This window comes from Dermacentor albipictus, chromosome 8, assembly GCF_038994185.2.
Source record: "Dermacentor albipictus isolate Rhodes 1998 colony chromosome 8, USDA_Dalb.pri_finalv2, whole genome shotgun sequence".
NCBI classification, from domain to species: Eukaryota; Metazoa; Arthropoda; class Arachnida; order Ixodida; family Ixodidae; genus Dermacentor; species Dermacentor albipictus.
In genome coordinates this window covers 63,149,752-63,174,948 of record NC_091828.1, presented here as the reverse complement: position 1 = coordinate 63,174,948, position 25,197 = coordinate 63,149,752, and the positions used below count along the sequence as shown (strand labels likewise).

The 25,197-nt window shown below is 45.6% G+C and overlaps 1 protein-coding gene across 4 annotated transcripts in view; it reads left to right on the top strand.

Moving 5' to 3' along the window:
- LOC135921777 (uncharacterized) overlaps nt 1-25,197 on the top strand; it is a 70,281-nt gene that overhangs the window by 27,562 nt on the left and 17,522 nt on the right. For all 4 annotated transcript variants that reach the window (XM_065456084.2, XM_065456082.2, XM_065456081.2 and 1 more), the window contains 2 exons: nt 12,528-12,696; nt 21,067-21,179. In XM_065456084.2, the coding sequence (XP_065312156.1) occupies nt 12,528-12,696; nt 21,067-21,179 (282 nt within the window). The remainder of the gene's footprint in view (nt 1-12,527; nt 12,697-21,066; nt 21,180-25,197) is intronic.

The window sequence follows — 25,197 nt, the reverse complement described above, 5'->3', positions numbered from 1 at the left end:
ATGCTTCTATCCGCTGTCTGTCGTCGCCGAACCTTGTGTAATCTGATTGCATGTGTGCGCGATGCGAATGGCGTAGAACTTTGTGGAAGGCATGCGCGTCCCAGCGATTACTCTGGAACATTCGACGATTAATCTATAAAAGCCGACGTGCTTGACTCGCTGATCAGACTTTCGACAATAGCCGACTGTGTTCGCCACTGTCGCCCTTCTTTGAGTGTAGCCTGTTCTTGAGGGCATAAGTTCGCCCAATGAAACGCTAGTTTCGTCTTTCCCAGTTTGGCTGCTTTCTTTACCGGCACTTCTACGTGAAAATATCAAATCGCACATATGAAGCAAAGTGTGGCTTGGAACACGTGAAAAAGTAGCTTCCCACACTATGCGATATCACTGATTCCTGTAGTGTCCATCAGGAGAAACACGAGTACGCTTCTTGTGCGGGCAGTGCCTGTTCAGAAAGAAATGATTTCCTGTCACCCATGAATGATTATTACTACATATTATGCGATTGAACTTTCGAAAGAGAATTTTCCTCCCACATTAAAGCTAGAAGGGGGAGTGAACTAGGAAAAATTTAGTGTCCTTTTCTATAGTATTGATGTAGTCGCAATGTCTTCTTTCATAATAAGACTTCGCGGGCCGTAATTATCATTTTATTACCAGGTGGAGACGGCAAACCGAGGCATGGAGTCATGATAATAAACTCAGAACATGTCACGTAATAACCAATTTTCGCATCTCGCATGTTAGGAATTAAAAAGATGGTCTTTCATTACAAACTATTTTCTCAGCGTGTAAAGCGTGCCGAAATTTCCTTAACGGACTGGAGTTTCACGGAATGGTAAAAGATCTAGGCACATTGGGCGAAACAACTTAATTGACCGTAACCTCTTCTTTTTGTCGGAATGCCTAACTGGGTAAGCTATGAGGTAATATTTGAAAACGGCAGCTATTTAGTAGCCCGACCATCAAGAATAAACAGTTGTGAGTGTTCTCCATTGTTATGTATCTCTAACGACTGTGAATCCCTTGCATGGTCAGGAGAACCAATGACTCTTGGAGGCAGTCAGAACGAGAGACAGGCACTTTGCACGGCACCAAAAGCTATATTCTCCGTAGGTGGCTCTCACATAACCACTGTTATGACAGATTAAATAGTTCTCAGGTGGTAAGGGCTACCTACCTTTAACCAAAATAAATAAAGATAAGCTCAATAGATGCGTTGGTGAAGTAGAAGAGCGAAAGACGAAGAAAGGGGGCGAGAGAGCATGACTTCCTCTTTTTTAACCGTGCAGCCGTACAATAATTAGCGTACCTTCTGCGTGGCACCTGTAAAAAAAAAAACGGTGAACCAGCTGTTGGCGCTACAAAAGACAAGGTCGACGGACATGCTGGTGCAAATGATCCGAGCTGCAAATGTTGTTTAAATGGTTATATTCTGGCTCTGTTTATTATTATCTTTTTTCATGTTGCCTGCCTACCGTCAACTCACTGATGTCATAGTTTGTCCGTATTGTATTTCACGTTCAATAACGTTGGTGTTGTCATGTTTAGCTTGAAAACTTGGTTGGCTGTTTCTTTTTTTAGCTTTTGACACTTTGCATTGCTCCGGTCACGATCCAGTTTCGTTGTTGCTGTTTTACGCTACCGTGAAGCCTGTGGCCTAACAGCCCCGAGTGTTTATGAGGCTTCTTCTAAAGACACGCTCGAAGCTATAGGGTGACACAGTCGCAGGACCTGCGGATCCCTGCTCTCTCGGCTTCACTGCCGCAGTTCTCCTTCCTGCCGAACATTGCAAATTTGCGCCATCTAGGCGAGAGCGTGGCAGTTAGGTTGAAGCTGTCTCTTTTGCCCGCGCTCTCAGCTGTAATCAAAAGGCCTTTCTTGCCGTCACTGTCGGTGCCTTTGTGACTGCTCTACCATCCAGGGCGCATGCGCAGCCGAAGTGGCGCAGTGCGTAAGCGACCCGTGCAGTTTGTGCTGCCGATTGCGGGACCTGGTGCGGGTGCCAGCTGCAATGCGTGCACGCGAGTGCGAGCCGACGAGGCTGGTGGCGTCATGCGCGCACAGTATTCGAGGTCACGTGATCTGCTGAGTTTTGAAGGCACTGTGCGATCGAAAAGGAGAAAAAAACTGTATCAGAATTTCACCGCTGGAAAATTTGTTATTTAATGAGTAGCATTCCTTTACATCATTATTTCTGAAAATTATATTCCACCCTCAAATCAAACATCGCCGTATTTTAAGAGATAAGCAACTCCGAAGAAAACTGCGCGCACTATGACCATCTATCTCCCCAGTAAACTCGTTCGCACCACAGATCTTCTGTTTTGTAAACGAATGAATCGCAGTTGTACTGCTTTTCCTCTCGCATAATTTACCAGCCGACGCGCTCGCCCGCGTTCCATGTTGTCATTTTCAAAGCATTCCCTGTTCTTGCAGGCACAATTCTCGTGTACCTCGCCTGCTTCCGAACTGCAACGCTGTAAAGGCTACGTTTCGCCCATGTTTCCTGGCCGCATAGTGATGTCTATGTTGCTGTTCACTGAGAAATTTTCTAAAACGCACCACTGTCACAGAATTTTTGTATTCAAAGTAATACAATCACTAAAACAATCCATAACATACTTCTGGCCTTTGACGTGACGCAGTTCCACCGATGTTGAGCCCGCCGGCCGCGTGGAGAGGAAACTCTAACGACATTTGGCGCCGTAGTGTTGTCTACAATAATTGCTGGATGGAACTCCGGCGCTGCGATCATTTATTCGCCATGAGAATGACGGTTATTGCATGGATTTGCCTGATCTTCGTGCTTCTGGTTCAGGCGTCCTTTTGCGTTCATTTAAAGCGCTTTATCTGCATTCATTGTCCTAAATTTCAAAGCGATCTGTACTTGCACAAATGCAGAAGACCCTCATAACACGCATGTTCGCTGCTAACAGCCAAGGTTCGGGCTATCGAGGTGCCCAAATCGAAATGCGCCAAACTTGGCGGGGAACCAATAGGCAGACAGGATAGCTCGAGAGTACACTAACTAATCATTGACTTCACTATCTACACTTAACTACATATTACTACACTAACACAAATTACCGAGCGTCCATCGTCGACAGACTCGAGGAACCGGTGCCTGTACCCCAAGAGTACTCACTCATTTCAGACTGTTACAGAGGCAGCAGGCAGCGCTACACCCGTCGCATAAGTCTCTTAGCAGGGAAGAAGCTCTCGCATGGAGACAACTATGAACAGGGCCGTACCCTAACTTTAACGTGCAAGGTGGAATGCACCCCACACAATATTAGGGCCAATTTCCATGGTGCGATGAGAAACCCACGTTATACTACATAACATGAGCCTGTCAACAGAGTGATGTGGTCCCAATCATACCACACCCAATTGCGGAGCAATAGAATGAACTGCCGTTCAGCGACTGCAGCGAAGATCAGCTAGGTTTAGAGCGGCGTGCACGATGAGCAGCAGAGGCCAGTGGAGTCCTGGACTGAGAGCAGCCGATCATTTCGATAGAGTACGGACGAAGCAGCGGGTGAAGGCCTCCCGGGAAGACACAAGGAGTAAGAATACCCTGAACAATCAGCCCCAGCCCCAGAACAACACAATTACTAGAGCTCAATGTAGTTTTCACTCACTTAGTCACTCAGTTAACGCGCTCGCATACAAATCGAGAAAAAATCATAAGGGCCTTCTATGCATCTTGTCGAGGCATGCGCCCTGGCGCAATTTTCAAAAAGCGTATCGACAAGACGTGCTCAAAAGGGATGATACTGTTACTGAAGGAGGAACGACGAGAAAAAGAACATCACGAGACGCTGGCTGCTGCGGGTTGTTGGTTTTCAGCCATACTAGCTACTCACTAATTTTGTATATATATTGTAAATATAATCTTCTATACTCCCAACCCCCCCGTAACATATTGGTGAGAGCTGCGGGGTAACACGGCTGGAAACGGAGTCTGCAGTGGAGGTCGCGTCACCGTCCGCAAGATCAACGACGGTGAGCACTCGTGATCGACCGTCGGTGATGCCTCCTACGTCACCGTCGCGTGCTACGTCGCTGTCACCTTCGGTTGTCGTTGTGCAACACAAGGATCCTGGAACTTTCTGTGGGACCGATGGCGCCAACGTTGTTGTTGAAGAGTGGGTGGCCATGTACGAACGCGTGAGTGGCAAAAACAGATGGGACCGTACGCTTATGCTAGCTAACCGGTTTTTCTACGCAAGATACACGGCAAAGGTGTGGGACAAAAACCACGAAGAGGAGCTAACCAGCTGGGAACAATGCAAAGAGAAATTTACAGAGTTGTTTGGGAAACCAGCCGGCCGTAAAATTGCCGCAAAGCAGGAACTGGCCTACCGTGCCCCATCCCCTACAGAGTCCTATGACTCGTACATCCAGGACGTGCTGGCACTTTGTCGTAAGACCGATTACGACTGGCCAGAAGCTGAGAAGGTCGGGCACGTGCTTAAGGGCATTGCTGATGACGCATTTAATCGGCTCATGTAGAAAAGCTGCTATACAGTTGATGCAATCGTTAATGAGTACCGACAATTCGAGCTGGCCAAAAGCGGACGCGCCTTGCAGCTATTGGCCAGATTTCCCAATACTGCCGTAACGTCGACGTGGGAAGATCAACCCGCACACCAGCATGTGTCGCCATCAAACGACGTGGTGCGAATAGTTAGGCGTGAACTCGATGCGATGGCACCTACAGCTTTCTGTTCGCGTAGCCCTGATTATACCACATTTTCAGTTCCTCTCGTACAAGCCTTCATTCGCCAGGAACTATAAAACATTAGTTTACATTCTATGTGTGCTGTTGTCCAACCCAGAGATAACAAACGCCCTTTTACTATTTTCGCCCCACGCCGACGCTTCTCTCGCCATTATAGCAACCCGACTGAGTGAAGAACTGCGGATGACCAGTCGATATGTTTCACCCCTTGCCGCATTCGTCATGTCGCCCGATATATTGTCGCAACTCGTGGCGCTCAACACCTCGCACGCTGAACAACCTGAGCCGTTTTGATAGAAATACTTGCAATGTTTCTCCCACTACCGAGTCTAACAGCGCCGCCAACTCTGCTAGGAACACGTGCTACAGCCGCTCACCATTGCCGCGCGGACGCCAGTCTCGTTCGCCGTAAACACGTCGCCGATCTTCCCATTCGACGCAGCCACGTCGCCTTTCGTCGCCTGTAGCGTTTGGCAGCACTATTTCGGAAAAGCAAGAAATACAGCCCTCGGAGGTGGCGCTGCATTGCCTACTAGCGCAGCAAATCTTCTGTCTGTGCCCACAAGGTGAAGTGTAACAGACGGTAAACCAAATGGCGTATCTATCCAAGCACTCGTTGACACTGCAGCTCACGTATTTGTGATGAAGGTTAGCCTACATAGACGCTTAAAGAAGGTCCTCACCACAGGAGGTGCCCGAGCGCTTCGTGTGGCCGATGGCGGCGTGCTGGCTTTTCTTGGAATGTGTACTACGCGTTTAATTATAGCCGGCCGCGCTATTTCTGTTCTGTTTGCTATGATACTGCCCTGACGGCGTTATCCTTGGATTGGACTTTCTACCCACTCATTCTTCTCTCATCGACTGTGCGACCGGCGTTCTTCAGTTGGAACTGCCTCAACTCGCCGATGTTCCGAGCACCGCCCCACGACACTTGTGCTCGCTCCACGATGTGTGTCTGTCACCCGAGGCAGTTACTTACGTCACTTTGACCGCCCAGCCACAGGTTCCTGACGGTGAACATGTGCTTCGCCCCATAATCGATGTGCTTTTGAACCGGAGCGTTGCTGTTGCGCATACGTTGGTCAAGGTTACTAACAACAACGTCGTTCTACCGCTTCTGAATTTCGCACTGTGCCTTCACGTGATTCCGGTCGGCATGTTCTTGGCCAGCATTTCTAGTAGTTCCGAATTTTACATTGAGAGTCTGAATGCAGAGATTGGCTTATTAGCGCCAATTGCAGCGCTAATAAGATCTGGCTCCTTAACGGATGGTTGCACCTGACTTCACGTCTGGACAGGCCACGGACATACGACAACTGCTTGAATACTACAGTGACATCTTTGATTTCGCCGACGGGCCTTTAGGCTACACATCTGTTGTTCACCACTGTATAAACACTGGACAAACGAATCCTATTCGTCAGCGTCCCTTTCGTGTGTCGCATGCTGAACGTCAGGTCATCCAAACAGAAGTGGACAAATGCTCCGCAAAGGGGTCATCGAGCCATCAGCCAGCCCTTCGGCGTCGCCTGTCCTTCATGTGAAAAATTAAGATGGTACCTGGCGTTTTTGCGTGGATTATCGCCACTTAAACAAGATCACGCGCAAAGACGTCTACCCACTGCCATGCATCGATGACGCCTAGGACTGCTTGCATGGAGCTATATACTTCTCGTCCATCGATCTTCAATCCGGCGACTGGCAGATTTTAGTTGATGAAATGCACCACGAGAAGACGGCCTTCATCACGCCGGATGGCTTATATAATAATAATAATAATAATAATAATAATAATAATAATAATAACCTTTATTTCTCTCTTTCCACAGAATACAGCATGACAGCGGACGCAGGGGCAAAAGCCGCATGAAGCGGTTTGAAAAAACCCCATTACGCCCCACATAACAGTATGACGAGGAAACCGCTTAGTAATGACAAACGCAGAGAAATGCTGGAAACATTGAAATACATTGCGAAATTCGCGATCGTACAAGGGCAAAAATACAGTAGGAGTCAGTGAGAAAATATACATGCAAAATTAAGAGCAGCCTTAGTGTATTTGTTAACATTGTGTGATGTAAGAAACAATGAGCGACATACAAAAAACAGGATGAAACACCATACATTTGTGTAAGAGCGGCAGAAAAGTAATTACCTTCTTTTCGATATTTCTTCCATTGAGATGTTATTCCGTTCAAGTGTGTTAAGGTAACCGGGAAGTTTATAGGCGCTTGATCGAAATCGGTACACAGTCCGACAAAACGGTGTAGACCAAGCGGTCCAACAGCGTACTTTGTACATGGGCTCATGGCTTTGAAGGTTGAATAGTGTTAACCTATCTACGTTGTTTGTTCTAATAGCCTTCTTGTACATAAGAATTATTCTGAAGGCATCAATATTAGGCACTTGAATGATGTTAAACACTGATTATTAGCTTTATGTGTCGGTATACCATGGTATGTTAAAATTAATGTTATCGCACGTTTCTGAGCAACAATAATCTTGGATAAATTATGCTTCGTACTTGTACTCCAGACAGTGTGACAATAGTTAGGTATTGGAACTAAGAAAGCGTTGTAGATTAGTAGTTCATCTCTTGTCGATAGCACATACTGTTGACGATATAACACCCTATTAACTTTGTTAATTTTTGATCATAGGTTATTAATTTGGGCATCCACATTAAGCGATCTGTTTAGTCATGCCCTTCGGCTTATGAAATGCTCCTGCGACATTTGAACATATAATGGGCTCTCTTTTGAGGGGCTACAAATGGACAGCCTGTCTTTGTTACCTTGACGACGTTATTATTTTTTCTCCCATGTTCGGCAAACACCTTACCCGACTCGCTGCAATTCTTGCAGTCTTCCGGAAAGCCGGCCTTAAACTGAACTCCACGAAGTGTCAATTTAGGCGCCGTCAGACTAGTGTCGACACATGTGGTGTCCAACCATATACGGAAAAAGTTCGCGCCGTACGCTGTTTCTCTGTGCCACGTTCTGCTTGTGACGTGCGGTGTTTCGTCTGCCTGTGTTCTTACTTTCGCCGTTTCGTCAAAAACTTCGCCGACGTTGCTTGGCTTTGACAGCTCTTCTAAAAAAGAACGTGCAATTCTCATGGGGCCCCGGGCAGGCTCAAGCGTTCGCCGCTCCCATCGGCTTTCTGACCACCCCTCCCATACATCTGTACCGACCGAAGTCCACACTTATGCAAGTGGCCATGGCATCGGCGCTGTTCTCGCCGAACAGCAGAATGGTACCGAGTGCATGATAGCTTACGTCAGCCGCCTGCTCTCACCTTCCGAGACAAATTACTCCATCACCGAGCTGGATTGCTTGGCTTTAGTTTGGGTGGTCGCCAAGTTCCGGCCATATTTGTACGGCCGGAAGTTTTCGGTCGTTACAGACCACGACGCACTCTGCTGGTTGTCTTCCCTCCAAAACCCCACAGGATGGCATGGTCGGTGGGCTTTGCAGCTACAGGAATGTTCATTTTTGTCATGTATAAGTCTGGACGTGTGCACAAGCACGCTGACTGCCTCACGCGTCACCCCGTGGACCACCCTGATCCTGTTCCGCATGATCCGGTGACCTGCGTGGTGGCTTTTACTGACATGACCGACATGCGCGCTGAAGAACAACGCGACCCATCCTCACAGTGCATCATCACCAGAGTGCAAACTGGCAGCAGCGACGGCACGTGCTGCATGTTCGTGCTGCACGACGGCATCCTCCACCACCGCAATATCAACCCTGACTTCTTCGAGTTGCCCTTTGTTGCTCCTCATCTTCTGCGATCCATCGTTCTTGAACAACTTTCCGATTTACCGAAGGCAGGACACCTTGGAGTTCTGCGTACATATGACCGCGTACAACGCCGGTTCTTCTAGCCGGGTCTCTACCGCTTTTTTGCATCGTTATGTCGCAACTTGCGAATTGTGTCAGTGCCGTAAGGAACCTCCCCTGCCACCAGTCGGACGACTCCATCGAAATGAAGTTCCCTCTCAAGCATTCTTTCGCGTAGGCCTTGACGCGCTTGGCCCTTTTCCGACGACGAATAGAGCGGATAAATTGATTGCCATCGCTACTCACTACGCGACATGCTACCCGATAACGAAGGCGTTGCCGACTAGTTGAGCAATTGACGTCGCCAATTTGCTCCTTCACGACGTCATTCTCCAGCACAGTGCGCCTCGACAGTTACTTAAACACCGCGGCCTCTTGTTTTTTGCCTCAAGTTGTGTACGACCTCTTCCACTCTTGTGCCCCCTGAGCACAAGCTGTCCACCACTTACCACCCACAAACGAGCGGTCTTGAGGAACGTCTCAGCCGAGCACTCACAGAGATGCTGTCAATGTACGTTTGCAACGATCACCGCGACTGGGACGCCACGCTGGCCTGCGTGACATTCGCGTGCAACTCGTGCCGACATAACACCGCAGAATATTCACCCTTTTTCCTTTTGAATGGTGGCGACCCCACATTGATCTTTCACACCATCCTACCTTCTTTGCCCCGCGTTGCCACTGAGTACGCCCGCGAAGTCATCGATCGTGCTCACATGGCGCGTAAAATCGCCCGATCTCGTTTATTAGCCTCGCAGCATCTGCAAAGAGAGCGTTACGACCGATGCCATCGCGATGTTCAATTCACCCTAGGTGCTTGGGTGCTGGTTTGGCCACCAGATCGTTGAATCAGCCTCTCCCAGAAGCTTCTCTCTCGTTACACAGGGCCTCATGAAGTCCTACGTCAAGTTAACGACGTCAATTATGAGATCGCGCCGTTACAGTTTGATCTATACTCAAGTCCACCGCCTCTTGACGTCGTGCACGTTTCGCGGCAGAAGCCATACTTCACTCGCAGTTCTACGCCTACCATGCGCCGAGACGATGTTTCCCCACCCGGGGTTCCTGTTACGGAAGGATGAACGACGACAGGAAGAAGATCGCGAGACGCTGGCTGCTGCGGGCTGTTGGTGGTCAGCAATCCTAACTCCTCAGACTCGTTTTGTATATATATTGTAAATATAGTCTTCTATACTCTCTAAATCTACGTAACAACGCTAACAGGATACTAGCGAACGTCAACCCGTTGTTATTCAAGCTTCACACCTGCACAATTTGTTATTAAAAACTGATGGTAGCGCTAAAAAGGACGGACACACGATGAAAAGACGACACGACGACGAGGAAACGCATTTCCTCGTTGTCGTGTCGTCTTTTCATCGTGTGTTCTTCCTTTGTAGCCCTACCATCAGTTTTAAAGAATGCATCACCAACTAGCCCAGCACCAAGTTTTATTGAAACAATTTGTTATGAAACGTTAAAGAAACAGGAACTTATGAGCCATGGGGAAGCAGATAATTTCTATGCAGTAAAGCTGGAACTACTGAATATGTTGTCAGTTTTTTTTAATATTTCCACTATTTTGTAATGTACTACAGAGAAAATTATAGATCGACTTACTAATAAATCATCATGGCATTCGTCTTTTTCTCCGCCTAAACGTTATCTTCAACAGAGTGGTGGAAGATATTTTTGTTTACTCGGGCTGCCTGCAACTTTGCTTTGTCTTTTGGAATATAGACACTGTGATACTAGAAGTGGGTCTGTGCATCAATACATCCTGGATATGGCTGGGAAAATATATGATGTGTTTAAGACAATTTTTTTCGATGAAGTTGGAATTTCAGTGTTCAATTATATAACACATAAAACAAGCGTGATCACAAATACCAATTCTGGGGATCTATAACGCAAAACTATTTCAATCTTTTCATTTCACTCTCTCGAGGCCAAATTTACGTAACTGCCGACGCGAGAAGCGAGCTGTGACCCGCAGCGTTGTTTGAACAGTCAAATCAAACGCTCTCCTCGTTTATAGGAGATCAACTTTGTTTCCTTTCAAAACGCATATCATTGCTTGCGTGGAGTTGTTTTTTCTTGTATAAGTTGCTGACAGGAGGTGAGCAGTGCACTCAGGTGGCGAGGGTTTTTATAGAATCGAGTCAGCGGATTGAAAATAAAATCGGATGAGGAGGGTGGTGCCCGCGTCTTCGATTGGTCCGCTTCCCCTTACTGCGTTAGTGATGGCAGGTGAAAAATCGTGGCGCAGTGCAACGGCAGGGTAAGAATGCCACTACAACGGATCTTCAGCAAACAAAAGTTGACATGGCGAAGTCCTTTAGCTGACGAAGAGGCTCCATAAAGTTATAATGCCAAACGAAAAGTTTCATGATGCGAAAATAAATCTGTGCTATCCGGCAGGTGCGAGTAAGCAGTGCCTGAGCGATCGGAAGGCAGCCACCTTCGGTTCATTGCCGAATGAGGCAGTCTCCGACTATTCAAGAAGAAATTCAGTCTTCTTCGCCATGTTAATGGACCTTTTACTCGTATACGTCACATTAGCGCGGTGAGTTTCGCTATGTTTTTCACGTCGCGTTACACACAGCTGTAGTGGGCGCAACCCGAATGTTTTTCGCCAGTGGCAGAGGGATGATGGCAAAAAGGCGCCTTATTAGAAATAATTATTTTTTAGCTTGATCTACTCAAGCATAATAAGTGTGGCAAGTCATATCAGACGGGGAGCTATTGCGGTTTTCGTGGCCTCCCGTTACAGACGCACGATTGGGGGGTCGCCAGAAGATTTTTTTACCAATCGTGGAGGATTGACTGCACAATCAGAATAGAAAAGTTTGGAATAGTTTCACGTTATAGCGCCCTAGGTTCTTATCTAACAGGAAAGTCAAGGCCGTGGTGTTATGGTCTCAATAGCCAGTTTCTGTGCTAGGCGTCCTGTATTCTAATGTTGCCATCAAACTACTTCAGTGGAGTTTATTTAATTTTTTTCTAGCACAGTGCTTTGACGAAATTATCAATTACAAAGTCACGAAGCCGTTTGAAGCAAGAAGCATGTAGTTTAGGTAAATCAATATTATGATTTGCATGCTAGCTGAGCCACTCCATTTGGAGCTACAGATGACACTAGGGCAAGAGTCCCCTTTAGTAATTATTGTGCGAACCTCTATCGTTTGTTCCTTGGGCGGAAACGTGTCGGCACCTGTCACGTACCTCGCAAGATATCGCCTTGTAGGCTTGTCCGCTGACAAGTCGGCACAGCTAAACGTGGAGAAGTTTGTGTAGTGACAGAAATTCGTCTAAGCATGGAGATAAGTACGCGAGAGCCCAGCTGCTGCACTTACCAGGCCGGCGTTCATCGCATGTACTTTGTTGCCGCGCTTCTTAGCGAGCGTGGACACTACGCACGATTGGTTAGTAAGTCAATGTGACCACAATTTAAAGAAACCATGAGACTAAGAGCCTTAGTTGTGTGCAATCATCTAATTTATTCTATCGCTCTCAATGCTGCACGTTTCAGTCAAGATTAGTTACATTTCTAGCTTGGCTAATTTCACACATTAAAACATTTCCTGATGAGCATGCATTGCGCAATCGATAATAGTAGAGCAAGGAAGTGCAATTGAAATATATCTTACTCCAACAGAGTGATTTCTTGCGGCACTTCGAATATTTCGAATAGTGTTAGCCTCAGCTCGTTGCTTGCCCATGGCACGATTCGTTTCCAGCGGAACGTGTTGACACCGACAGAAAGGGACGACGATACGCACTGGCCGCCATATTCTTTACAGAGAGTGTATGTCAAACTGATGAATGGCACGGGTCTGCGTGTGCGTAATAATGTCAGATGTATCAATCTCTGTGACGCGTCCCGTGGGTGTTGCTGAAACATATTTTATCTTCTTTGAAACGTGTATATTCAGGGGAATTCAAAAGTTCCTCGGACACCTCAGGAACAGCCAGACAGCGGAAGTGTGGGCTTCGCAGAGCCTTTGGAAGAAGAACATCTACCATTGGGGCGTCATGAACATCCACCAAGTTTATCTGCAGTCACGTCCGGCGTTACTAAAGGAGGCATTGGAAGCTCTCAAGGTTTGTCTTATTACTTTCTATATATTTTATCTTTGAAAATAGCGGTACACGTTCGGAGTGCAGCTCAGAAGCTCTTCCATGGTTCAGTGGTGACTAGAATTTGCGATTTTGCCTGTCACTGAACTCATGCTGTTTCTGTTTGAATGTAACAACAGATCCCTGTTTACTTTTGCTACGTGGATGCCACAAGGCTGTTCTATATCGTTCTCCATAATGTATTGCGGATATATATTCAGAACAGGGAGGATCGTTTTCAATAGGGATCACGTATATAAGGATATCTTTTTCCAAATCTCTGAGAGAAACGCAGCAGAGTAATAGGTTGTGCTTTGTGGCAATCTGCCTTTTCTTTCCAACGCGGCATTGAGAACATATATGACGTGTAATATTTTCCTCGTCACAAACATTTCATTAGGAAGGAATAGATCAAAGATGTTCGTTGTGAAAACGTTTAATTTGCCAATTGAGAGAGTTCGGACTGGGTATATTTTAGTACTGAATTACTATCGACGTTTCCGGATGTGGATTTATTGAAGGATTAGTTAATTTGCCATAAATATCCGGCGAGCATGAAATCGTTTCTGCATCTGAACAGGGCTATTATCAATAAACAATGTCCGAACGCATGCAACTATTCTAGCTAAAACAAAAATAAAAAGGCAATTATTGTCAACGACGTTAACAACACCATTGCATTAAAATATTCCTCTAGAAACCCGATCAGCATAATTTTCGACGTTTATCAGATTCGCATTGACTAAATATCACGAATGATTTTATTGTCACAGCCTAAACTGGTCATCTCTGAGGCGTGTACTCCAACTGGGTTCATTGACATAACCTAACCTGTTCACCTACATAACCATTGAGAGATGTTGACGTCTTGAAGTTTTATGAAGGGCGGCCCATATATGTGATTAAAGTTGACGTGAAAAAGTTTCATTAGGAGTGAAACATAACCATTCCCACATACACAGTGACCCAAGTTAACAAGTATTGCTGAACGGGTGAGCTCGCGCCTCATAGTCTTGCCTTGCTTTTGTGCACCGCATTTGGAGTATGAAGAAAAAGGACAGGTGACAGGATGATCCGGTCCCCTGTCATTTTCCTTCACACTCGAACTGAGTTGCTCTGGAGAAAGACAAGAATATGATCAAATTGGGCTTGCAGAAAGATTTTTCTAAGAGCGGCACCTGCCCAACGGCACATATCGAATGGCCGAAGGCTGTATTCTACAGGCTCACTGGAAAGCGGCACATACCACGTCTTGCTATACACAGTAAGCCATGTTCGTCCGACAATTCGTTGCGATCACGTTTCCCTCAGCACGGTAGCTCGATGCCGTTTGCATCGGCCCACGAACAGCCTAGTTACCCACACTAGTGTGAAAGAACCCAGGACAAAGATACCGAGAAGTGGTATATTATAATAGTATAATATCAAGAGCTTCATAGCTCAACCCACCACCTCTTTTCAAAGGGGACACTCATAACATCCATGCATTCATTCATCCATCCGCAGCAGTGCCGGCGCCGCCGGGCGGGGAAAGAAACACAAGAGAGCCAGAAAGCTCGTCTTCCTGCACCCGCGGTTGCGTGGTAATGAGGAAGTAAACGCTTCTTGCAGGTTGCATCAATTCCAATTGCGCTGCGTGTGTAAGCGCATGCTGCCCATGAAACCGTGATGCGCTTTAGGCATCCGTCGTACTTGCCAGTACTCAGCAACTCCGCTTAACGACTGGCTCGGTATATAATTTGTGTATGTGTGCGCGCGCGTTCTATGTATACGTTATGTTTAGATTCTAACTCGATGGATTTGTTGCATTTCTCATCTACTGCATCTACCTATTCAGACATTCACCGGAGATGAATCGGTCTAACAATGTAGTGCGATGAAGGTAGCGCAGTTTAACATGTGGTCCGTTTGCGTGGAAATGCGCCAGTGGCGACGTGCTGCATTTCAATGATCCTCTTTGACGCCTTCTTGGTTATGTGCCACTAAATCTGCGCCCTCGTGGACCCTGGGCATGTGCCACTTGTCATGTTTTGCTCTTTAATGAATCTTTTCTACGCCTACCTAGAGATGCGCGGACTTGCGGACTTTGCTGCGAAACCACCGGAAAACCCAGCGTGTCCAAAACGAAGCGCACGAGAGGAGCTTGGCTGCAGGACACGCCTCAACCTGATGCGTTTTCGCAATCCGCACACAAGTATCGCCATCTTAGGTTAGCTCTGCCTGATCTTGTACGGCATGGCGCCCGTTTCCAACCTAGGATAGCGAGGGGAACCGACCATGCCATTGCATGGCTATAGGGGCGATGAACTATACCCACCCTCTCTCTAGATAGCTGATCTATGCTGCAGGAACAAGACAGTGTTGTTAAATGAAAAACAAAATACGTTTTTTTTCCTGCAACTATGGGGATTTGAGGTGGCGACCATACATAGCAGTCTCATTGAAATGCCTCCCGGCTATCCTAGTGAAATTCTTCAAGGAGATATTATAGTCCCCCACTGACGCTGCATCACTAAACATTGGGCGCGGTGATGTTGTTCTTACTGAACATTGTTTTGCAAATCCTCTTCAAGACTAGCATAAGAATGGGATACAGTAAATACGCATCAGCTTTGGTACAACAATCAAAAAATATGTTTTTCACGGGGGTCTACGCAGAGGCACCACATAACTGCGCCAAGAAAGAATGGAATAAGCCTGTATTGCAGTAAAGGCGTCTGAAAAATAACAAATACGATAGTAACGTAGGCAGAAAAATGTGAAAATAGTGGTTATACCAGTTAGCCCCGTGCTCGATCAAGACAGAAAGCTGCTCCAGTTGGTACGTTTATGTTTTCGTGAACGAACAGCGCAAAGAAGACCCCACACAAGGACTCTAACAAGAGCGCTGACCCATACCTGTTTTTTTCCACTGACTCTGTTGGATTACACGCAAAAAGTCACGAGATGCATGCCAGGTATCTAATGCAGATCAGGAATTCATGCCACTCATAAAACTCTGCTTTAATTTGAAAGGTAATGGAGGTTGCACTGTGACTTAAGGAATAAAGAGTTTCTTACAGGCGGTCTTACCCTACACATAGGAGACAAACACGACCAGAGGGCTGATCGTACCTTGAGCCAGTCTTTTTCCAGCCTTCATTTCTATGAAAAGTTTGAAAGAGTGAATTCGTGATCCGAAAACACTTGGCGCACGCATTGATTTTTCTTTTCGGTTTTCAAAATGAGTACTTCGTGCGATATATACACCTTGAACAAATTAAGTGTGCTGAGAAACTTTAAAATGTACAGAAGGTGAAAATTCATAAGTGTCTATTTCAGGGTGGATTGCGTCAAGTACCTGTTTGGGCACGTCATACGGTCACAGTATGCTTAGGACGTTAACCTCGGGCGCTGCAGTGACGTAAAGCTATTCCAAACTTTTCCAATACTGCAACCAGCCCTCCGCGATTGGTGAAAACATTTTCGGGCAATCCTCATTTCGCCTGTCTGTCGCGTGACGTCACAAAAACCTCGATAGCTCCTTATCTGATATGACGTGTACATACTGATTATATATGATTAGACCGAACTAAAGAAAACAAGTTGGTGGACGCTTAAGCGGCACCTTTTAGATCGGAATGCGATAACATTGAAAGGTCTCTGACTGCTTCTCACATTTCCCGGCAACTGTAGCTTTTGTAGTCATAATGCTTAGCTTTTCGTAAAAAATGCTTAACGCTATGCATGAAGGCGAGCTTTCTGATAGAAACGCCACGTCTTGCGAGGGCCGACCGCAAGGTAGCGAAAAGCCCCGCCAAGAAAATTTCATGGTAAAGTTCCTGTTGTTGTTTCGCACACCTCTGAGAAGTCTGAGAAGGTTTAACATGAAGGGATGCGCTTTCACTGTTTTGTTTATGACATTGGGTTGTGGGCATTCATTCTCCCAATTCTGAGGGACAACTTTGTTAAGAATGTAAGGCAAGATGCCAGCAACATCACTGAGATAATATTGTCTCAATATAACTCACGCACACTGCTTGTTATATACGAAGGCTTGGCATACACATATACCTAAATATAAACGGCAGTTCTCGCCCACTAGACGCCGACGCCGGACGCTGAACCAGATTTTCTGCGACAAGGGGCCCCTTACGCTGCAGTGTTAAATTTATTTCTCATTTGACGCATTTTCGTCATTAGCCCTGTGGTATTGGTAAAAGTTTTCGGGCTGTAACTACTTAGCGTGTCGGTCATGGGACGCCACAAACGGCGAAATCTCACTGCGTCAAAGTGACCTGCACACCTTCAAGATGCATTATTGTGGCCAACAAAACATTTTTTTTTCTGAATAGCCGGAAGCTGCTTCGTTCCGAAAGGAATAGGACACGGCTGCACGCCGATCGCTCAGACACTGGCTACTCGCACCTGCATGAGAACAGGAGTCTCTTTTGACATAAAGATCTTTCTGCGGGGCCTTATAATGTTTTTGAACCTTTTAGGCACGTTTAGACATCGCGCTGCCAATTCTTTTCTTCTGAGGATCCGTCTTAGCGGCCTCCTGATCCTTCCCTTGCACACCGCCGTGATTTTCGATCAGCCACCGCAAGCTAAGTAAGGGGAACCGGATTATTTGCACACGTTGAAACCATGCGTTTTATCCGGGTATCTATTTTCACTGCGCCGGCTCGGCCCCATCTAAACGCTCTCCACTTGCTTGTGTTGCTGGCCTCTTGTTCGCGAATTACACAGGATAAAGTGCTAAATGCACGCAATGTTATTAAGGCCTTAGACCTCTCTGTTTCAAGGTCGCGTTGTGAGGGACAGAAAATATATGGAGACCCAAGGAAGGCCACAAGTGAAGAAAAGGATTTCGAGCAGTTTATGAAATATTATTTATGATTAGCAAAGTTCATGATGCATTAGTTGATGGATGAAGATATATAATGATGGATTAAGCATGATTAAGAATTGCTGTGGGGTAAACTGCATTAGGCTCGATATAGGTGCATTAGGGGGGTCGAGGTGGATTAATTTATGATGGAGGATAAAGGTGGATTAGTGTGGGTTAATGTCGAAAAAGGAGCAACCATGTGGAATATGGTAGACTAACAAGATTAAGGTCAATTACAGAAGGCTTTGCAAGACTTACACCTTCGCGTCTCATAGACAATAGCTAACGACACCTGGGACTCTTTTGTTCATAAAAAAGCGACCTACAAACGAGGAGAGAGTTTGATTGGACTCTTCAGACAGCGCTGCAGGTCTCCGCACGATGCTTGCGTTGGCGGTTACGTATATTTGATGTCAGGAGATTGGAATAAAAATAATTTGTAATAGCTTTACGTTACACGACGCCTGCTATTTCTTCTACATTATGTCCTCAGTGGTGAAGTAGAAAGACATAGCTTTGTCCTTTATTTTCAACCTTGCCTTTCATTTTTTACTACTGGCGTCCTTAAGGTTGTTTCAGCTCGGTGTTGTTTTAGCAAACAGCTTCTAATCGCGAGAGAATCATACTCTACCGAGCCATCATAGGTTATTTTCTTTAGCTTTTGCATCGGGTAATATTATGCGCACGAAGCGTAACCGCGGTTTCAGGCATTGCCGGCTTAAATATTCGCAGGTGGGTGAGAGGCAATTCACCACCCATTAAAACACGTCATTTATTGCGGAGGGAGTCCGCCCCGTTCGTAATGTGGAAAGAGACCACTACATCTGTCTTCTTCCCTCCGTCCTTCCTTTCACTTTATTCTCCTGGCTCCACACAAATTGTTTCAACTTGGTACTGATTTAGAAAAAAAAAGTGAACCACTTAAAGGGTCAATCACCAAGCCACATAGGAATTTTAGGTTATACGCTGGAAGCTGTTACGTGTCACCTGGGAGCGTTCTGCCGCAAAAATCTTTCGAATTGGTTCATGAATGGCCGAGATAGAAATATTCCAGTGCCGCGAACCCATCATTTCAGAAGGCGAGCGCCACTGCCAAGAGAGACGCTCTCTCCACTTGCCCCGTCTAGTCGCCGCAAGCGAAATTCTTTCGCTCCGTAATCCCATAGGGCAGCTCGAAGAATGTTTGACGCATACGTCGTGGGCCCCACCTTCATTCTTTCCCGTAGCTCTCGGGCTGCGCTTCGCACTTCCAGTGACGGTGGCTCGCGCGAGCTGTTGCGTTTGTGTCGTTTCGCATAGCGCGCGATATTGCACGCTGTGCACGAGAACACCTGGCTCGCGGAATAAGCCAGGGCTGCACTAATACTAAGGCAGGCATAAGCGAATAACAGAACATGTTCGCACGCTGCAACATGGTAGAAAATAGTATAGTTTTGGTTATTGCGTGTGTGACTGCACGACGTGGGACGAAGCAAACGAAACGGAAGTACATCTCTCTTGCTGCGGTGCGAAGTAAAACAAGAAGCCGTATATACGGTTAATGTTTTATTATTTCTCTAAACTTTAATTGCTCTGTTCGAGCAACAGATTACAGAAATAACAGGTGTTGCTTTGAATTAATCACGAGGTCACGTGTTACTGCGAGTGACGTCACAGCACAAACACGTGTACGTAGGCGCGCTAGCACGTGTACGTCACCCTCCGGTTTGGAGCACGGTGGTCGCGAGGGGAAGGGTAAATGGAGTTCGGTTTAAAATGTCAGATCTTTACCCGGCGCGTAGCGAAGTAATATTTAGCAGACACGATCGTTAGCGTGCATTATATGGTCTGCGCTTCACAGCTCAAAATTACCAGAACTAGCGAGGGGCCCTTTAAGAAGCGTGACGTCAGCTTGGCAGAGTAGCTGAAAGCGTCGCTGTAGTCGTAAGATGCTGTATTCTCCTCGGTAGGGTCGGCAGAGTGGTTGAGAGGTCACATTTTCTACCGGCAATTTTAGGTATAGAATTCGAGTGCAGGCTGGACGGATTTTCTTCTTCATCGCTTTATTTTTGATATGCACTTCAGAAAACACTTCAGGATTCCTTCCGCGGACATCTGAAAAACTGGGTTACTGAGAGAATACAATATATTGTTAAAACAAAACGCAGCGTGCATTTCATGAAAAAGCGCATCGAGGAAAACATGCAATTTCAATATATCGCCCTTTCGAATTAGTCTCACATCTCACCTAAACGCCGATTTTATGGGTTTAAGAGTGCGAGTTACGGACACGTTCACCACCTCTTATGGTTGAATTTCCCTTCGTGTGTCGGGGAAAGCCAATTATCATGCTGAAAATGCTTGGTAAATAGAATGTAGAACGTGCAAAGGATGTAAACAAATTGTTACTGTACCAAATATTAAGGAGACTACTACGCAACCTCCAGTGTTCGGGAATTCCAAAAAGTGCTAGTGGTTTCCTCGTGGCCTCACAACCGTCACATACAAGCAAAATCTTGGTTGAATCTTGAATTATGGTTTAGTGGCTATGACGTGTTTTTTGAGGCACGAGGTTGCGGGTTGAATAACTGGCAATGACAGCTGCACTTTGATAGCGCGTAACGGAAGAATTGGAAAAAAAGAATTTCTGTACATCACTGTCGGTGGTAAGCTTTAGCTCCGAGGCTGCTTTTTAAATGCATGGCAGAAGAAAAATTGTTATTCTCACCAACCTCTCCACTATGTTTGATTAGGTTTATTGAATTTCAAACGGAAAGCTACAGTGTAGAAATGGAAAAAATCTGTGCTCCTGTTCAGGCTATGAATATTGTTATAAACATTGTCGAGAATAGGTAAATTTCAAAAACCCTCATTATGCAGTATAACTCTGTAACTCAGCCTCAAAAGAGGATCCCACAATTCAATACATCGCACCCAGTAGCACGAATAAACTGACAAAATTTCCGTAACACATGTCGCTCTGCAGTATATCATCAATTCACGATTAGTAACTTTGCACAGTCAACTTAAACACTGTGAAAATTTTTCGTGCAATTCACAGCCATGTCAAATGTGATGTCTAGCAATGTGAACTCAAATGTGATCCATGTCTAACAATGTTTACGCATTTGTACTAATCTCCACGCTCTTCATGAACGTTTTGGTTGATTGAGTTATTATAAGTCACTTTTCACTCCAACATTCAAAACTTTTCATTCAAATCTGTGAGGTTGTTGTCTTTTAAAAACATTTCTTTCATTAACCCGTATTTCTGTATTGAAATGGGACCTATACTCGGGCTAGCATTTTTCTCCTAGACAACCGCATGTGGTTGAAATTAATCCTGAGGATAATACTGCGGCTTGGCTTGCTCTGGTTGATCTTCGCGCTTTGATCTAACCCAAGTTAAAATATTTATCAACGCTGCTGGTTGACGACGAAATAGCATGTGTTTAGACATTGCAGCGTGAACATCTTAACACAATCTGTCACATGCCCACCAGGAAGCAGCGGAATTCTCGCTGCCGTCAACGACAAAGAGAGTGGCCTCCTACACCTTTCTTGGTTTCTACACCCCTTTGCCCAGCGGCTGCGACTTGATGGGTCAGGAAGCAGCGTGAGTAGCTGTTCCATAGTTATCAGTAACACTACTGTGAAATAAAAAAGAAATTAATCCAGCGGACTGCTAAACCAAATTAAAAAGATCGTGGGCTTCCGCAAAAGCGATTCGACATATTTAAATAATTGAACCTGTTTTGGCAATCTTCTACTCATCTTGGGAGCACGTGAAGTAGATCTACCACCTCATAAAAATGTTAGTGCTCCAGAGATTCATCACCGTACCAGCGTGAACTTTTCCGCTACTGCGAATACTTCCTTCTAATGAAATAATGTGCGTCTCCATAACAACTTCTTCTTGCAGTAAGGCAGATGACAATTTTTCACATTGTGAATCTACCTCTGCATTCGGGACTTTCATAAATCTGATATGCGATGCAACACTGGTTTGCACTCGCGCCAGAATTCAGTTGGAGCAGCCATAATTGAGGGTTGCGGTGCTCGATCTCCTTTATTTTCATTTTTAGGCTTACGATATTGTTTAGATGTGCATGTATTGATGTCAGTTGCAGATCTTTCGCTAATCCTAAGAAACAAGCGGCAATTGTAGAAGCGAGGCCTATTGTAAAGCTTTTTTTCTGCAACACATTTATTGGGCGAATACCAGACATTAAAAAAGAGATAATCAACACACGTGGTCGCGTTTTCCTCCTGATTCGTTGCATACACAGGTGAACCTGAAATTTCAAATACATGTATTCATGATACCTTCCTAGCACAGTTTATATATTTCACTTGCGCTGGTATGCCAGCAGTGGATTAGAAGGTGATGGATGTTGTTCAATGGGAACACAAAACACGTTAGACATATTTTTTTCCGTGAACTCTTTCTGCTTCAAAATGAAACCCTTCCCATCATTTTTTATCACAACGCCTATAAAAAGTGGTTGCGTTTTTAGTACTTAGGTCTCTGCACACCATTGCCTTGTAATAAAACACGTTGAAAAATGGATTACGGACAAACTAGTTATAGTACGAATGGGAACAAGCTTGGCACAACATAATGAACTGCTTTTTCACTGTAAATACAAAGACGACGAGTTTACCGATGCTCGGTGCTTGACAAAGCTTCTCAGGAAAAATCTCATTCTATGGTCGCGATTTTTTGTATAAGATGTGGCACCTTACACGCCGGCCTTCTCAGAAAAAAATGACAGGTGGCATTCTGCTATGCAACTCTGGGAGAGTTGATAAGTCACGTTTTGCTCATCGTCTTGAATCTCCATCTCCCGCATTCCCCGTCTTTTCTCTAAGAGAGTTGTGTTGAACACATGGCAGCTATGGCACTTCTGGTATCTTCTGTGTATAAAGCATGGCTTTCGATAGTGGATTCAGGTATCCGTTGGGCTAGGGGGGGTAATGTGCAATTGAGACTATAAGAGCCCTACGAAAAAGCAAATTCATACTTTTACGGCGAAACCAGATAAGCAACATCGCGAAGTGTTATATAGAACTATTATCATCATCATCATCATCATCATCATCATCAGCCTGGTTACGCCCACTGCAGGGCAAAGGCCTCTCCCATACTTCTCCAACAACCTGGTCATGTACTAATTCTGGCCATGCCGTCCCTGCAAACTTCTTAATCTCATCCGCCCACCTAACTTTCTGCCGCCCCCTGCTACGCTTCCCTTCCCTTGGGATCCAGTCCGTAACCCTTAATGACCATCGGTTATCCTCCCTCCTCATTACATGTCCTGCCCATGCCCATTTCTTTTTCTTGATTTCAACTAAGATGTCATTAACTCGCGTTTGTTCCCTCACTCAATCTGCTCTTTTCTGATCCCTTAACGTTACACCTATCATTCTTCTTTCCATAGCTCGTTGCGTCGTCCTCAATTTGAGTAGAACCCTCTTAGTAAGCCTTCAGCTTTCTGGCCCGTAGGTGAGTACTGGTAAGACACAGCTATTATACACTTTCCTGTTGAGCGATAATGACAACCTGCTGTTCAAGATCTGAGAATGCCTGCCAAGCGCACCCCAGCCCATTCTTATTCTTCTGATTATTTCTGTCTCATGATCCGGATCTGCCGTCACTACCTGCACTAAGTAGATGTATTCCCTTACTACTTCCAGTGCCTCGCTGCCTATTTGAAATTGCTGTTCTCTTCCGAGACTGTTAAACATTACTTTAGTTTTCTGCAGATTAATTTTAAAACCCACTCTTCTGCTTTGTCTCTCCAGGTCAGTGAGCATGCATTGCAATTGGTCCCCTGAGTTACTAAGCAAGGCAATATCATCAGCGAATCGCAAGTTACTAAGGTATTCTCCATTAACTTTTATCCCCAATTCTTCCCAATCCAGGTCTCTGAATACATCATTTAAACACGCTGTGAATAGCATTGGAGACATCGTATATCCCTATCTGACGCCTTTCTTTATAGGGATTTTGTTGCTTTCTTCATGGAGGACTACGGTGGCCGTGGAGCCGCTATAGATATCTTTCAGTATTTTTACATACGGCTCGTCTACACCCTGATTCCGTAATGCCTCCACGACTGCTGAGGTTTCGACAGAATCAAACGCTTTCTCGTAATCAATGAAAGCTATATATAAGGGTTGCTTATATTCCGCACATTTCTCTATCACCTGAGTGATAGTGTGAATCCTGCCTGAGTGATAGTGAATCCTGAGTGATAGTGTAATATGATCTACTGTTGAGTAGCCTTTACGGAATCCTGCCTGGTCCTTTGCTTGACAGAAGTCTAAGGTGTTCCTGATTCTATTTGCGATTACCTTAGTAAATAGTTTGTAGGCAACTGACAGATTCCGGTACGCTCGAGGTCATGAGGCATTGCGTATACAGGGTGGCCAGTTTCTCTAGAACAATCTGCCCACCATCCTTCAACAAATCAGCTGTTACCTGATCCTCCCCAGCTGCCTTCGCCCTTAGCATATCTCCTAAGGCTTTCTTTAATTCTTCCGGCGTTGCCTTTGGAATTTCGAATTCCTCTAGACTATTTTCCCTTCCATTATCGTCATGGGTGCCACTGGTACTGTATAAATCTCTATAGAACTCCTCAGCCACTTGAACTATCTCATCCATATGAGTTATGATATTGCCGGCTTTGTCTCTTAACGCATACATCTTATTCTTGCCAATTCCTAGTTTCTTCTTCACTGTTTTTAGGCTTCCTCCGTTCCTGAGAGCTTGTTCAATTCTATCCATGTTATACTTCCTTATGTCAGCGGTCTTACGCTTGTTGATTAACTTCGAAAGTTCTGCCAGTTATATTCTAGCTGTAGGGTTAGAGGCTTTCATACATTGGCGTTTCTTGATCAGATCTTTCGTCTCCTGTGATAGTTTACTGGTATCCTGCCTAACGGAGTTGCCACCGACTTCTATTGCACACTCCTTAATAATGCCCACAAGATTGTCGTTCATTGCTTCAACACTAATGTCCTCTTCCTGAGTTAAAGCCGAGTACCTGTTCTGTAGCTTGATCTGGAATTCCTCTATTTTCCCTCTTACCGCTAACTCATTGATCGGCTTCTTATGTACCAGTTTCTGCCGTTCCCTTCTCAGGGCTAGGCTAATTCGAGTTCTTACCGTCCGGTGGTCACTGCAGCGCACCTTGCCGAGCCCGTCCACATCTTGTATGATGCCATGGCTAGCGCAGAGGATGAAGTCTATTTCATTTCTAGTCTCGCCGTTCGGGCTCCTCCACGTCCACTTTCGGCTATCCCGCTTGCGGAAGAAGGTATTCGTTATCCTCATATTGTTCTGTTCCAGAAACTCTACTAATAACTCTCCCCTGCTATTCCTAGTGCCTATGCCATATTTCCCCACTGCTTTGTCTCCAGCGTGCTTCGTGCCTACCTTGGCATTAAAGTCGCCCATTAGTATAGTGTATTTGGTTTTTACTCTACCCATCGCCGATTCCACGTCTTCATAGAAGCTTTCGACTTCCTGGTCATCATGACTGGATGTAGGGGCGTAGACCTGTACAATCTTCATTTTCTACCTCTTATTAGGTTTTACAACAAGACCTGCCACCCTCTCGTTAATGCTA